Source organism: Megalobrama amblycephala, linkage group LG19 (assembly GCF_018812025.1).
Source record: "Megalobrama amblycephala isolate DHTTF-2021 linkage group LG19, ASM1881202v1, whole genome shotgun sequence".
NCBI lineage: Eukaryota > Metazoa > Chordata > Actinopteri > Cypriniformes > Xenocyprididae > Megalobrama > Megalobrama amblycephala.
Window position 1 is genome coordinate 11,967,692 of NC_063062.1, and position 16,609 is coordinate 11,984,300.

The window sequence follows — 16,609 nt, forward strand, 5'->3', positions numbered from 1 at the left end:
TTCTTTCAATGTAATCACCACATCATCCTCTGGGAGAGAAAAATGTAATAAATGTTATTATATATACAAAGAACTATAGGAAAATTAAGTTGCGTTCAAGACAATCTCTAGTCAAAGCTGCAAAATAAGCACTTTTCCACAATGTACTGTTTAGAAACAGCAACCCAGAGTGGATTTTTCCAGTGAAATCCTGTTAAACCGCACTGGAAAATCTTGTTACAGCAGTTAACATCTAATATAGCTGAAGAAGAGTTAGCGTAGAGAGAGTAAAAGATAGACGCTGGCTGTATTGCTTATGTACATCATCCAGAAATAAAGAGGAAGAGATTAAGTTGTGCTCTGTAGAATAAAGGAAGTGATGACACAACAGAGTATTTATAAATCTTTTGCACAACTGAAACAGAAACGCATTTGCAAATGAGGCACAAGCACATCCAGGATATAGTGTGATCACTGTATAACTGACTTGACCAATCTTCGAAAATCATTCTTCATTTTTAAAAATTGAACGTGTTACGAGTCCCGGGCGTGGAACACGTAAACAGATTACAAAAACCCCTGAATTATCAGAAGTAGTAAACACAAGAAAAGATCAGTGGCTTTCCTCAAACGCAGCTTGTAGCGTCTCTTTATTGACATCATATCATCTTGACTTTATACTTATCAATATCGCAAAATACATATTAACACATCTGTAGTCTTTACTGTTATATTAGTATCTTTTAAAATTAAACCGTTTTACTGTACAAAATGATCACTGTCACGCTCATAACACATACACACTACTTTAAGTCTGAACAAATATACAAATATACACTTTCTGAGTCATTTTTATATTAATAAATTAGCGCATACTGAAATAAAATGTATTATTTCAGTATGCGCTAATTTATTAATATAAAAATGTTGGACATTGTTATTACCTTTGGCCATTCGGGTGGTTTTGTTGTCCCTCAGTGTAAGTGTGTCTCCTCTTGATACTCCTAATGAGGCACATGAAAACACATTCTCAGTAAATCATGACTCAACAACATAAATAGATGATTATAATTGGTAAAGCTTCACAGAAACCTCCCAATGACACGACATGGTATTTTTAAATTAAAAATACAGTAAAAAAAAAAAAAAAAAAAAAAAAAAAAAAACAGTCATATGGGTCATATTTTTTAAATTGAGATTTATACATGAATAAAGCTGAATAAATACCCTTTTCATTAATGTATGGTTTGTTAGAATAGGGCAACATCTGGCCAAAATACAACTATTTGAATATCTTGAATCTGAGGGTGCAAAAAAATCAAAATATTGAGAAAATCGCCTTTAAAGTTGTCCAAATAAAGTCCTTAGCAATGCATATTGACTCACAAAAATACATTTTTGATATATTTACGGTAGGAAATTTACAAAATATCTTTCCTTAATATCCTAATGATTTTTGGCATAAAAGAAAAATATAATTTTGACCCATACAATGTATTGTTGGCTATTGCGACAAATATACCTGTGCGACTTATGACTGGATTTGTGGTCCAGGGTCAAACATATAAAATCAAATTCTACCTAAAATGTGCTTTTTTACAATTTTTTTAAATTAATTTTACATTCACTTTCAAATAAAACAATGTTTACACATATATATTTGTATAAATAATCAATCTAATATATTCTAATATATATATATATATATATATGTTATATAAATGTTAATTTGTGCTAGAAAATGTAAAGATATATATATATATATATATATATATATATATATATATATATATATATATATATATATCTGTACATTTTCTTGCACAAATTAACATTTACTGAACGACTCTACTTTAAGCACACAGGGGAACACCTGAAGTATTATTGTATGGTTGATGGTTGGATTATTTGACTTTATGATGAAGATGTTATTGCAATTAGCCAACAAAATGTCATTAACAGAAAACATGGAAAGGCAGGCAGGTAAGTAAGATGAACTCCGAAGTCCAACTACAAAAAAAGACAACACAGGAAGGTCTTTCTTTCCATCACAGAGGCCTACATATAAAAGCAAAAACAAGTGCTTAAGCAATACCCAACTTAATCACTCTTATGAGTACTATGAGTTAACCTTTAACCAAATCACATCTCTACTCATCACGTTTCTCAGCTGACTACCCAGAGATACTGACATGCCTTTAGAGTGACGTCAAGATAGATAAATGAAAATGCTGAAACAGTGCACTGAATCCTCAATGATAAAGCCAGTGGAATATTAATTTGGATTGACTCAGTGAATAGTCTCCATGGTGACATGACAGCAGCAGAGGAACAGTGTGTGTTCACTCTTCAAATGGGTCTTTTCTCTAAATGTAATGTAGTTTAGTCTGTTTAAAGAAGACAACTATTTATACTTTCACTTGATTTGAACTCAAAACTGGCCTCATTTACTTTAACACAGATTGTCTTACAGTGAACGATTCATTTGTAATCTTTATCAAAATTTAACAACTTTTGGCTCAAGCTTTGAAATAACTTCCCATTTATAAAACAGGTTGTCATCTACAAGTTTACATTACAGCTCTCATAAACACTGTGATCAGAAATCAGGGAAATTTCCAATAAAAAGGTGAAATTACTTCATGGCCCTATTTCACTTCCTCTATGGACTTGCAAAAGAATATGATGGAAATACCCAACCCGAGTCTCTGAGGCCTCGTATGCCCTGCCGAAGCCTTATCAGCAGACCTGCAGGTAGACATAATGGGGTGAGGTGGCTTGGGATGGGAAGTCAGAGAGGTAACGAACTCTCTCCCCCCTACTCTGAGTGACCTTGGATAATATAGGTAAAGCCTGACCTTCCACCACGTGCATGTGCCACCTAAAGTAAGGGCTTATTAAAAACGCAGCAGGCGGAGGTCTTGCTCCAGTGCCAGAAGCGCCGTCTGGTGTTCGTTGCAACCCCCAGGAATGAGTAAGTAGTTTAATTCTCTGGTGCCTCAATGGAAAACAAATGTCTTATTTGTTTTGGAGAATAGGCTCAGCGGAGAAAAGAATGATATATCTGATCCATTTCAAAATGCATGAGTACTTTTGTCTGAAGGGAACAGATAGAAGATGGTTTGAATAGGAGGTGAGATAAGAAATTAAGTGAGGACACTGACCCAGGTCATTGAGATTGCAGTACGCTCTCCATTCTGAACTGTTCCTGTCTCCTTTCTAAAGGGAAAATGAGACAAAAAACATCAAAGACACTTTAAAAAACCATTGTCCTGATAGACTTGATGAAATTGTGCAAGATTCTTGACCTTTTTTGGTTTCATTAAGACTGAATTAAGCTATAAAATTGATCTCACTGGCGTGATTACATAACTTGCAAATTATTGTCTGAAGAAAAACAACAAATTTTACTTTTTATTTTTACAAGAACTTTAAAGGCACAATATGTAAGATAAGATTTTTAAATTAAAATTTCCAAAAAAAACCACTAGAACAGTTTTATATATTTTGTTGACTTGTGTACTTACATTATCCCAAACAATTTCAACAATGTTTAAATCCAGAGAAATCAGCAATTTTAACCAGGACACTCACCGTGTCATTACGTCGCTTGTCAATGACGTCATATCCATTGCAAGGTCATCTATAAGGTCATCATAACCTTCGATTTTCAGTTTTACTAATATCGATCTAGATTACTGCACAGTGCAACAAGTCTCTCATTGCAGCCACCGTGCGAACGCACAAAGTAACATTATAACAACTTTCAACACACTTAAATGTATTTAGTATGACTGTTTTAACCATGTAAAACAGCGCTGCGTTACCCCACATACACAACGAAAAGAGTGAAAGCAGCTGACTGAAGCAAAACTCGAGATCGGTGTGCATTGCAGGGGTCTATCATTAGCATTTGCTCCAGCGGCTCTCACCCCATCCTGCTTCATACTACCATATTGTTAATAAAACTTTAATACATTAGCTCATCCATGAACATGATTTCTGCCCATCAGATTGCTTTCCATTGGCTGTGGAAGTGAAGATGACGACATCATCAAGCTATGCTTTTGTTTTAAATAAGCAACCTCTAGAGGCGAAAATTACATATTGTGCCTTTAACACATCATTTGGTCCCACCTCACTGTCTAATGTACACTACGGTTTAAAAGTTTGGGGGCGGTAATATTTTTTATGTTGACCAAGACTGCATTTATTTAATTAAAAATACAGTAAATATTGTGAAATATTATTACAATTCAAAATAACTGTTTTCTATTTTAATCAATTTAAAAATTTTATTTATTCCTGCAATGGCAAAGCTGAATTTTTTCAGCATCATTATAGTCTTCAGTGTCACATGATCTTTCAGAAATCATTCTAATATGCTGATTTACTGCTCAAGAAACATTTCTTATTTTTATCAATGATGAAACAGTTAGCACATATTTAACTTAATATTTACTGTATGTAGAAACTGTGATATTTTTCATTTATTTGAAATAGAAAACTTTTGTAACATTATAAATATCTTAGCTGTCACTTTTGATCAATTGAATGCATCCTTTTAGATAAAAATATCTTACTGACCTCAAAATTTCTAATGGTAGTGAATGTCACACAGCGCGTCAAAGTCTGGCATTATAACTATAAATGCACAACTTTATATCCAGCTTCGGATCATTATTCCATCTTGATGCAAATTAATGCTGAATCCTCCCTTCAACAAATAAACCTAAAGGAGTTGAATACGCAGAGTTCGCCCTTGTTTTTGAGTCATGTTGTAGGATATGTATTTTTAAGTAATATTCCAAGCACAATAGTAGCTACTATGACCATAAATTGATGCTTGAAAAAAAATACAGTTTTTGAAAATGGTTCATCTACCGAACCTACATGGAGTCGTGACCCTAATGTGCTCACCTTAAGAGTGAGAGTGCCGTCCAGGTTGTTTGTGATGGAGGATGAGATGTTGCACTGTGCCACAGTGTGGTAGCTGGGATTGGAGAAGCACTGGCCACTGCTGCTGCTCTGAGATGTTTCTAGGTTGAGAGAGCAAGACAGTAGTGTTCAAAACTCCTACATATCGTACTGTACAAGTATACAAACTCCTGTCTGATAATGCATGACATCCTGTTAATGAACAGAAATTCATGATACTTAATGGAATTGGTGGAGCCATTTATTGCCACATCAATAAAACTAACATCTATGCAGCTGGCATTAAAAAAGACCATAGATACGCAGTATTTTCACATTATTAAAATATACTTCAGCAGGTTATCAGAATACAGTATGAAAAGTGTGGTAGCACTATGGAAACCATAATGCAATGCTGCTTTTACTGTCAATTACTGAGCAGACAGAAACGCCACTTCACACACCATTCAAAAATATCTACTATATAAGTCATATTTGTAAAAAGCATCTTAAGTTGTTCACAGCAGCTTATTCAATATATGATGATTATTCTCAAAGGAGGTTCTCACCAGAGAGGGAGTAGTCAGTGTTGGTCACACGCAGGGCAGGTGTGTATGAGACACTAGGCATGTCCTGGCCTTTTTCTCTCTGTCTCTGCCTGAACCAAACAAACAAGCTGAGCATGGCCATGATGATCAGGAGCAGGAAGATGATGCCCATGACAGCACCCGCGGACTGGCGCTCTGAACCCAGGGCGGGACTGATCTTAGTGTATGGGTTCAGCTCCTCCATCACTAGAGCCGCTGGGACACAGAATATGATTATGTTGAAATCAAGTACAGTAGATCAGAGTACTTCATTCCAACAAGTACAGGTACAAAAGACTTCTCTTGTGCATGCTAATCTCGTTTCATGTATGATAGTGCACTTCTTCATAAATATCAAATCTTTTTATTATACTTGTGGTTGCCAGGGAGTTACTATGCAGGCAACTATGGGTTTGAGTGGTTGTTAGTGTGCTGCAATGTGGTTGTTGGTGAGCAGTGTTAGGAGTAACGCATTACAAGTAATGCTAGTTACGTAATCAGATTACTTTAAGTAACTAATAAAGTAACACATTAATTTTAAATTTAATATCTGAGTTACTTTTTCAAATAAGTAACACAAGTTACTTTATTTTCCCTGACGCCTCTGCTGTCCCCATGTTTTTAGAAATTGTGAGTAAATGCAGAGGCGTTGTGTGCGCTGTGTGAACATGATGGTTAGTGTAGTTCTAGACTAAATCTAAGCTTCCATTTACTCATCTCACTTGCACAAAAGCAGATTCATAAATGAATAAAAACCATAATTAAATTTGTTAAATTACACAAATATACTTTATGTATTTAATCTCACTTTATTAACCAGTGTCTTTGCTGCTGACCTCTGATGATCCAATTCAGCCATTCTAATAATCAAAATTACTTTAGATAAACAACACATTTGTGTTTCATTTTTTGTTTTTACTGCTGAAGACTGTTGAACTTTACTCTGCTATGTCCTGTTCTTCTGCAATCCAGAATGGCATCACAGCTGTAAGGTTTGTTTGAGCTGCGCCCTCTACTTTACAGGCGTGAATTTGCATTTCCTTCAGCCTGAGGCGAATACATTTCACTTTTGGTGTGAAAGGGCCTTTAAACTTGCAAAAAATATAGCTTTTTTTGTTTGTTTTGACAAACATCAAGCCCAGCCCAGGTGAGAAAAAGTAACGCAAAAGTCATGTAGCATTACTTTCCACAAAAAAGTAATGCAATTAGTTACTTTTTTTAGGGAGTAATGCATTATTGTAATGCATTACTTTTAAAAGTAACTTTCTTCAACACTGTTGGTGTGTTTATATGTAGTTCCCAAGATGTTCTGTGTGGTTGCTAAGAGTCTAAAGGCCCGTTCACACCAAGAACGATAACTATATGTGCGCCCACACCAACGTATGTTAACAGTCTGTTTATTCTAAGCTCACGCCCTGCAGTTTCAAAGTGTGTACAACATGTTTTTGTTGTTCTTGGTGCATTTACACAGCTTTAACCAGCAGATGTCCTCAGCATGCAATGTTTCAAATGAAAAGCTAGTGTAATCAATCTAATCTAACTGAATTTAGCCGACAATGTCAATATAGTGGAATAAAAACAACGCCTAGTCTTTTTCACTGCAGCAAAGGAAGCAAGACAAAAAAGAAACTAGCGCTGGTTACCTGAGGTTATTTTATGTTACATTGTTTGCTAGCCTGGCATGATGATCTCATCGTTAATACTTCTCAACAGTTATTCTGAGGGTATGACCGATTGTTTTCCATATATCCATTTTCTTTTAAATAGGTTTGACTTGTCAAACAGTTGTGACTTTTTCTGGACCTCGGCGATTAAAGGTGCCCTAGAATCAAAAATTGAATTTACCTCGGCATAGTTGAATAACAAGAGTTCAGTACATGGAAAAGACATACATTGAGTTTCAAACTTATTGCTTCCTCCTTCTTATGTAATCTCATTTGTTTAAAGGGCACCTATTATGCAAAATTCACTTTTACATGGTGTTTGACCATAAATGTGTGTTGGCAGTGTGTGAGCAAAACCACCCTAGAATGAGAAAAATCCACCCAGTGGTTTTTTTACAATCTCAATAATTCATAAGCACTGTCTCAGAACGCCCTGTTCTAAGATTGCTCTCACTGTGATGTAGAATTGCGCTAAGCCCCACCCACGTGGTTTGATTGACAATCTGGTTTTGGCATAGACCCCGCCCTCGGTGATCGGTCAACCATCCTCCATTGTTTCAACGACAGCCGGTAATGTCTCCTAAGAAACCTAAGTGTTCTGTTGTGGGATGTAATAATGAACATAGTAGTTTTCACTTACTTCCGACATCAGAGCCACTGAAAACGCAGTGGATGGATTTTATTTACGAAGGAAAGGCGCCACTCAAAATTCCAAAATACGTTTATGTTTGCGCGAATCATTTTTTGACTGACTGTTTTGAGAACGAGGGTCAATTCAAAGCAGGTCTTGCTTCAAAGTTAATCCTCAAGTGTGGATCGTTGCCTACTGTTCGCGATCCAACGTCACCTCCAGAAGAAGTAAGTGTATTTAATGTTTTTTGAGCAAATAGTCATTTCAGTCGATGTCAGCCAATTCAATAACAAATGCGTCTAAAGTTGTTGTCGTCGTCGTAGAATGTCTGTGTATATAATTTAAACCTTGTTTGTATAGTGTGTATCCACACGTATATATATATATATATATATTTTTAAAGATATTGTATTAAAAACTGTGTATGTTTACTTAGCAAACGTTATCACAGTATTTGTGTTTGTAGTTTCAAAAAATTGCGCGAACGTTATCACAGTGTGTGTGTGTGTGTGTGTTGCACATCCATAATTGCAAAGGGGACGCGATTAAAACTCTATAAGTACATAAATGTATCATATAACCATTCAGAGACGTCCTGCTCCATTCTCAATTGTGTTTCTTCTGTCGGAGTCTCTTCATCATCTGGGTCTGATTCCGGTTCAAACATGTACGGCTGAATGCCATACAAAACAGCGGGTCTCTCACTCTCAGCCATTCTGCTTCTACCGACAGTTTATTGCCATAGGTATGCAAGTTACGCCCTCATCCAAAGGCAGGGCGGGGATATGCAGCTCATTTATTAACTGTGGGGTATTTTGTGCTGAAACTTCACAAATACATTCTGGGGACACCCAAGACCAATATTACATCTTGTAAAAAGGGGCATAATAGGTGCCCTTTAAAAGACCTCTGAAGAACAAGTGAATCTCAACATAACACCGACTGTTACGTAACAGTCGGGATCATTAATATGTACGCCCCCAATATTTGCATATGCCAGCCCATGTTCAAGGCATTACACAAGGGGAGCCAGTATTAATGTCTGGATCTGTGCACAGCAGAATCATCAGACTAGGTAAGCAAGCAAGGACAATAGTGAAAAATGGCAGATGGAGCGATAATAACTGACATGATCCATGATTACATGATATTTTTAGTGATATTTGTAAATTGTTTCGTTAGCATGTTGCTAATGTACTGTTAAATGTGGTTAAAGTTACCATCGTTTATTACTGTATTCGCGGAGACAAGAGCCGTCGCTATTTTTATTTTTAAACACTTGCAGTCTGTATAATTCATAAACACAACTTCATTCTTTGTAAATCTCTCCAAACAGTGTAGCATTAGCCCGTTAGCCACGGAGCATAGCCTCAAACTCATTCCGAATCAAATGTAAACATCCAAATAAATACAATACTCACATAATCCGATCCATGCATGCAGCATGAATGACGAACATCTTGTAAAGATCCATTTGAGGGTTATATTAGCTGTGTGAACTTTGTTTATGCACTGTACAACTGCACTTATAGTCGAGAGCTCGGGGGGCAGGGAGCGTGAGATTTAAAGGGGCCGCGCAGCCTGAATCGGTGCATAGTTAATGATGCCCCAAAATAGGCAGTTAAAAAAATTTTGATTGTATTTTTTCACAGACACATTCAGGGGACACCTTAGACTTATATTACATCTTTTGAAAAGACTTCTGATAGGCTGTCAGTGTTTTATTGTTCAGCTGGAAAAAAATCATTCTGAAAGTGATCCCAACGATATTGGTTATCGCTATAGCTGTGGTGTGGACAGTGCTATTCTTTTATAGTTATATTTTATATTTAACTTTATAGTTATTATGCTTGGTGTGAACCTTAAGTGGTTGTTAGTGTGTTGCTATTCTGTTGCTAGAGTGTTTTATGCAGTTCCTAAGGGCCTGAGTGGTTGTTACTGTGTTGCTATGTAGTTCCTAAAGTGTTCTTTGCAGGGTTGGATTGGTTAACATGCTGCTATGTGGTTGCTAGCGTGTTCTAGGTGTCAAGGACTTGCTATGTGGTTACTTTGAGGCTCAAGTCAAAAGAATTTATCCAGTTTCTTCATTTAGTATAAATGTTTGGAATTTTCCATCAAAAAGGACATAAAAGAGAGTGTTACCCTGGTCACAGCGGATTCCTTTGTATCCCGGGCTGCAGTAGCACGTTCCGGTCACATAGTCACAGGTGGCGTTGTTCATACATTCACACAGCTGCTGACAGCCATAGCCAAAAGTCCCGGGAGGACACTCTGTACAAAAACACATACACGAACACAATTAATCAAACACCCCCGCTAAACACTGTGTAAAACAAGCACTCAGACAAATGTTGTGATCGACTGCCTGAGATGGTGGATGGGGAACACATACACAAGCATGCACACACACACACACACACACAAATCATCAATTACAACCATCATCAACCTCATCAGGGCAGCTGAATGTCTCTTTCGAACTGACATTCTCACAAACCCCTAACACAAGAACACAACATTCTTAAAGAGGCTACAACACTCACTCTGTTCACAGTTGGTCCCAATAAAGCCAGTCCGACAGGCACACTGGCCAGTGATATGATCACAGTCAGCTCCATTTTGACAGCGGCACACTTCTGCACAGTCTCGCCCATAAAACCCTGAGGGACAGCCTGAAGGAAAGAGATATCCTGCTACATCACATTAACCTACAACACACAGTTGGTGTATGCTGATGGCGCCAGCAACAGGAAACCCAGAGTGTAAAAGAAGCTGCAACATTCGAATTCGGCAAATGACCAGAATTTATTGTAACGTGTACCTAATTTAACTTTATTAGCATGGCAGTGTTTCCCCCTTCACAACGGCCTCGGACACTAATAGCAATTCACAGAAAACGCAAGTACATTACATAAATACACAAACACGCAAAGACAGTCTGTCCACTAAAGATAACAAGCCTACTGGAGCAAACATTGCAGCAAAACACAAACTGATTTCATCACCCCTCAAGAAAGAGTTATCACTGCTATCATAAAAAAAGAAGAAGTTTCAAACAGATTGTCAGCAGAGGAGGGATCAAGAAATGATTGACGTAATGAATGAAAGATGGATTTTGTTTTTAGCAGGCGTGATGCTGATGGTTTTTGATTTCAGCCTTGAGCAAGGTCATCTAATGAGTTAAATGACTGACATGAAAAAACGTGCATTTATTATTAAGGACCACTCTGTGGCATCATAACATCATGAGATTTCACAACTCTCTAGTGCAGTTCTGAAATACTGCCAACAGATGTCACTGTGTCACTTTATGTTCATTACATTTGCGGGAGAGAGTGTTTGTGTATGTGTATAACAGAGGTTTGTTTGTACATCTAATAACTGTGAATGTGTGTGTATCTGTGTGCGAGGGACACTCACGCTGCGTGCAGTAGAGGCCGGTCCAGCCCAGGCTGCACCTGCACTCTCCGTCGTAGGCACTACATTGGGCTCCGTTGTGACAGTTACATGAGTTCAAGCAGTCAGGGCCCCACTGGCCTATGGGACAAACTGCGGAGCCAGAGACACCGTCAGATAAAGACTAAGACACATGTGTATTGTGTTTTAATATAAAACACACGTGTAATCGCACATTTACAGGCCCCTAATTGACATAACATGTATACAAAATGATGCATTTGATGTAAAATTTGCATGTTTTGCAAATAAAAAGTCAAAATAAAGAGGAAATCACATTGAAATGAGGGCCGTAGCTACAGTATAGACCTTTTAGTCAATTTAAAACTGAAAAAATCACTGTTTTGAATTACAGTAATAATTGAAATATTTCACTTTTCCCACAGCCAATCCTCACCCCATTCACTTACAGCAAACAGTGTTAGATTAACAGCTCGAGAGGGGAGGGAGAAGAGCGAATAAGCGATAAATTCTCCGGGACATTGTTGCTCTCGTCTCTATTTCATATTGCCGCTCTCCTGCGCTGTGTAAATTATTGAGAGTGTGCTATCAAGTAATTTATTGAGGAAATTGTTGGTCTCCATCAGCGGTGCTTGTGGGGTATTTGTCAAAGAAAAATGGACGTGGTCATGATTTACATGGCACTATGACATGAGACGCCCATGAAAGAGAAATGGATGAAAGTGGATGGGACAGAGTAGTTGGACTTAACACAAAGAGTGGGAGAAATAAAAGGGTGAAACTGAAGACAAAAACAGAGAAAGACAAATTGGTTCATACTCTGTGAACAGTCGTCTCCAGTCCAACCTGGGAAGCACTGGCAAGAGCCGTCAATGGGGTTGCAGGTGCCATTGTTAGTGCACAGACAGATCTCAGCACAGGCTTTCCCGAACTTGCCACTGGGACACACTGAAGGGACACAAACCACAGAACACAGACACAAAGCACAACACTTAAACCTGTGAGTCATTCTTTCAGTGGTAATCATAGAATATCTATAGGATGCTAACAATGTTTTTATTCCTTACACTGATATTTGTCCACAGTAATGTTTTTGAGTCAAACATTTGCATTCAAATTACAGATCTTTCCGAAATAGCTTTTGCTTTCTCAGTGATGTGAAGGTGAAGTGTGTCAGCAGTGGCACTAAGCAAAATGATTGAAATGATGAAAATACTAATGATTATTTCTTATATTCTACTGCAGTACCATCCCCTTTTGAAAAGACAAAATGCTCTTCTGCTCACCAAGGCTGCAATTATTTGATTAAAAAATACAGTAACAAATAATAATATTGTGAAATATTATTACAAATTTAAAAATAACTATAACAAGTTTTCACTTTTAATATATTTTAAAACATCATTGATTCATGAGATGACAAAGACGATTTTTGTTTTGTCTTCAGTGTCACATGATCCTTCAGAATCATTCTATTGTATTGTATTGTATTTCTTATTATTATAAATGTTGAAAACTGTTGTTCTGCCTAAAGGGTTAGTTCACCCCAAAATGAAATTTCTAATTAAGTCCTCACCCTCATGTCGTTCCAAACCCGTAAGACCTTCGTTCATCTTCGGAACGCAAATTAAGATTTTTTGATGAAATTCAACAGGTTTTTTTTTATCCCCCAAACAAAGCAACGTAATTACCATCATTCAAGGTCCAGAAAAGTAGTAAAGACATCCTTAAAAAAATCAACGTGACTACAATGGTTCAACCTTAAAGGGTTAGTTCACCCAAAAATGAAAATTATGTCATTAATGACTCACCCTCATGTCATTAATAAGACCTCCGTTCATCTTCGGAACCAGTTTAAGATATTTTAGATTTAGTCCGAGAGCTTTCAGTCTTTCATGTGCAGTATACTGTCCGTGTCCATAAAGGTAATAAAAACATCATCAAAGTAGTCCATGTGACATCAGTAGAAGTTTTTGAAGCATCTTATATAGATTTTGGTCCAACAATAATAAAAAATGCGACTTTATTCAGCATTGTCTTCTCTTCCGGAATCCTTTCCATTGAATTGATTCCATTGAATTGATTCCATTGAATTGATTCCATTGAATCCTTTCATCTGTCAGCGTTGGTAATGCACTTTTACGTCGTTGTTTTTGGCGATTAGGACATCCGCGACATGCACACTTACGCACCATTTTAAAAAATATAGCAATACCAAAATACAAACAATGTAGAATAGCTTGAATACAGCGTGCGTCTCCCTCAGACTGTAAACGAAACTCTGGCGCACCAGATAACACGTCAGCAGCATCTTACGTCAGCAGTGCGCTGCGGTTACTGAACCAGAGTCGTGAACCCGGATGAACAACAGACCCGGAAGAAAATACAATGCTGAATAAAGTTGTAGTTTTTGTTATTTTTGGACCAAAATGTATTTTAGATGCTTTAAAAACTTCTAACTAACCCACTGATGTCACATGGACTACTTTGATGATGTTTTTATTACCTTTATGAACATGGACAGTATACCGTACATACATTTTCAATGGATGGAAGAAAGCTCTCGGACTAAATCTAAAATATCTTAAACTGTGTTCCGAAGATGAACGGAGGTCTTACGGGTTTGGAACGACATGAGGGTGAGTCATTAATGACATAATTTTCATTTGTGGGTGAACTAACCCTTTAATGTTAAGTGATGAGAATACAAAACAAAAACCATGGCTTTATTCAACAAACTCGTCTAGATTTCATCAAAAATATTTTAATTTGTGTTCTGAAGATGAACAAAGGTCTTATGGGTTTGGAATGACATGAAGGTGAGTACTTAATGACAGAAATTTCATTTTTGGTTGAACTAACTCTTTAATGTTTTTATGGAAAACATGGTTTTCTTCTTATATACAACAACATTAATTTGAATTAGAAATCTTTTGTAACATTATAAATGTCTTTACTATCACTTTTGATTAATTTAATGCATCCTTGCCGAGTAGTAAATTATTAATTAAACTTTTGAACAGTTGATCCAGTGATGTAAAATAATATTTTTGACTTGAATAAAAGTAATTGAGAAGAATTCAGTTTAATTGTTTAGTGTACTAAAGTACTGTAGTTTTCTGAACTTTACCCATTATACTGTAACATCTTGTAATTCACCATTTAAAACTTTTCATAGATCACAGATATCATGATTTGCGTTTTTAAGTTCTGCTGCATAGAGTAGTAACTGATGATAAACCAGAGTGACACGTGCAAGAGTGATTGTAAGTCGTGTCTGCGTGCACTTCAAAGCTGAATCACCCTTCAAACATGTGCTTCTGTCACACGGTCCAATTATCCGTGTTTGCCAGCTTCGTTCGGCACTGTCAAGAAAAGGTTCAACTGATGTACTACAAAATTAAAAATACAGCTTGCGTACATTTTTAATAAATTGAATATTTCACCACACTCTTGACACTTGCTTCAATTAGAAATTTCAGTTTAGTTTAAAGCCTATCATGTTTTGCACCCCTCTCCCTTCTGGAGTTCACATAAAGGTAAATAGAATGGGATACGTCCTATTTCCTCCCTTGTAGAAGACAACATACATGACTTCAACTTCTCATGAGAGCTGAAATACGGCCACACAATGGAATTTTGGAGCGGCCACACAACGGAATCGTCCATTGAGGTGAAGTTGAAGCTAAATCTTTGAGCCACTGGCTTTTAATAATTATATTTCCACACTCTTCTCATTTTGTGGAAACTCTTTCAACTAACTCAAAGCTTCCTCTTATTAGCTAGTGGCCCCCTCATGTCATGGGCTCCGTTTCATTCCAACTGTGACTAGCTGAAGTTCATTAGCTCGCTTTGAGACGGGTGAACGTGGGCTCAAGACATACGAGGACACGACATAAACCAAACTACAAAAAAGTAGGTATGTGGGCTAGCCACGTTTCCCCCGAGGCCTGCCTTTCTTCCAGTAATTATGATCTGGACAAATTAAAACAAGCCTTTTCTCGAACCTTCTCCTTCTTTTGCTTTAACATATTAAATATTTATTCACGAGACAGCTCTGAAAGCAATGAAAGTGAATTCTATATATTCATGCTGCCTTTCCTTAATTCATGAAAAGACTGGTTAATTATTATGAGATGGTCTATCTATATTTCATCTGGACGTCTCAGTTGGGTGCTGTGGAGTGGGAAGTGAGTGTTAGGGTTTATTAGTTGGAAATCTGCCTCATTGACCTGAAACTTAACTCAAAATCCCTTAACTATGTCTATATACAGTCAACATGAAGTCAATATTTATGGCGCTCTTTTAGTGTACGAGGACAGCGGGGAGCTTAATTTCAATAACTTCAGAAAAAGTGAAAATCACAGTAGAAAAATGATCTCTTGGAAAAGTAAATCAAAATCTCAGGGTTTGACTGATCAATCTCTGCTGCCACATTTTCATTGTATCTTTTTCCATTGACAGCCATTCAAAAGTTTCCATGCTTTCTGACGAAATAAATTTGTTTTGCAAGCAACAACAGTATATATTTCAGATATGTCATTATATTATAGTAGATGCTTTGCAATTAGCAAAAGATGGCAGATTTCAAACTGCGAACTTCTCGGGGTTATGCCTAAGCAGCGCAACTGTCATCGTGATGAATAAGTATGTTAACGGATAGCTCTCTCCAGGTATTACAGACCTCCTAGATGTAAATCATGAAGTATATTAGTGGAAATTAACAAATTATTGTTTCTACACTGTCTCTGGTTTTCCACAGGAGCTCAACAAAAACGGAAACCGGTGATATTGACCTGACTCTTCAGTGTTTGTGTCTCGCTCAGAAGAATGAGCTCAGCAATATTCAGATTTCCTCTGAAGGTTATTTGTCAGAGTGTCAGTGATAATGCCAATTATTTTCAGTACGGCGGAGGCGCAGAGTCAGCGTGGAGTTCTGCAGATGGGCATGTTGCCAATAGCAGCACACACACACACACACACACACACAGAATGGCATGAGGCGCCATGCAGGTCGAGTACAGCTCATTTTAGGTGACAGGTAGGTTGAGGGGGTAAACCGATATTTATGTGCAACATTTATGTATATAATCCAGTAAGACCCACAAGACCATTTTCACACACCAATCAAAATACATGTAAACGATCCATTTTTGGCAGTGTCTACTTAAACTAAGTACAAATTGACAACTTCCTTAAAAGTACACAATTGTGCCACATAATTTAATCTACATAACAATGGATTCTGGTTCACTCTGGTTCATCAGCAGGGGAAGTAGCAACTAGAAGGAAATAACTTTGGTGTGATGTCATTACAGTTTGTGTGAACTGCCTCAAGAAGTGTTACCTGTTTTATATGGTTTTCAATCAAGCATTTTCAAAATGTAAAAAAAAAAAAACTTCTCACAAATGAC

The 16,609-nt window shown here is 37.0% G+C and overlaps 1 protein-coding gene across 5 annotated transcripts in view; it reads right to left on the bottom strand.

The window, feature by feature from the left end:
• Nucleotides 1-16,609, bottom strand: part of megf11 (multiple EGF-like-domains 11) — a 141,547-nt gene that overhangs the window by 6,144 nt on the left and 118,794 nt on the right. For 3 of the 5 annotated variants that reach the window (XM_048168707.1, XM_048168703.1, XM_048168704.1), the window contains 8 exons: nt 12,015-12,143; nt 11,199-11,327; nt 10,322-10,450; nt 9,921-10,049; nt 5,466-5,699; nt 4,900-5,018; nt 3,144-3,198; nt 924-983 (listed from right to left, as the gene is read on the bottom strand). In XM_048168707.1, coding sequence (XP_048024664.1) covers nt 924-983; nt 3,144-3,198; nt 4,900-5,018; nt 5,466-5,699; nt 9,921-10,049; nt 10,322-10,450; nt 11,199-11,327; nt 12,015-12,143 — 984 coding nt within the window. The remainder of the gene's footprint in view (nt 1-923; nt 984-3,143; nt 3,199-4,899; nt 5,019-5,465; nt 5,700-9,920; nt 10,050-10,321; nt 10,451-11,198; nt 11,328-12,014; nt 12,144-16,609) is intronic. The other 2 variants (XM_048168705.1, XM_048168706.1) reach the window with 2 other exon arrangements.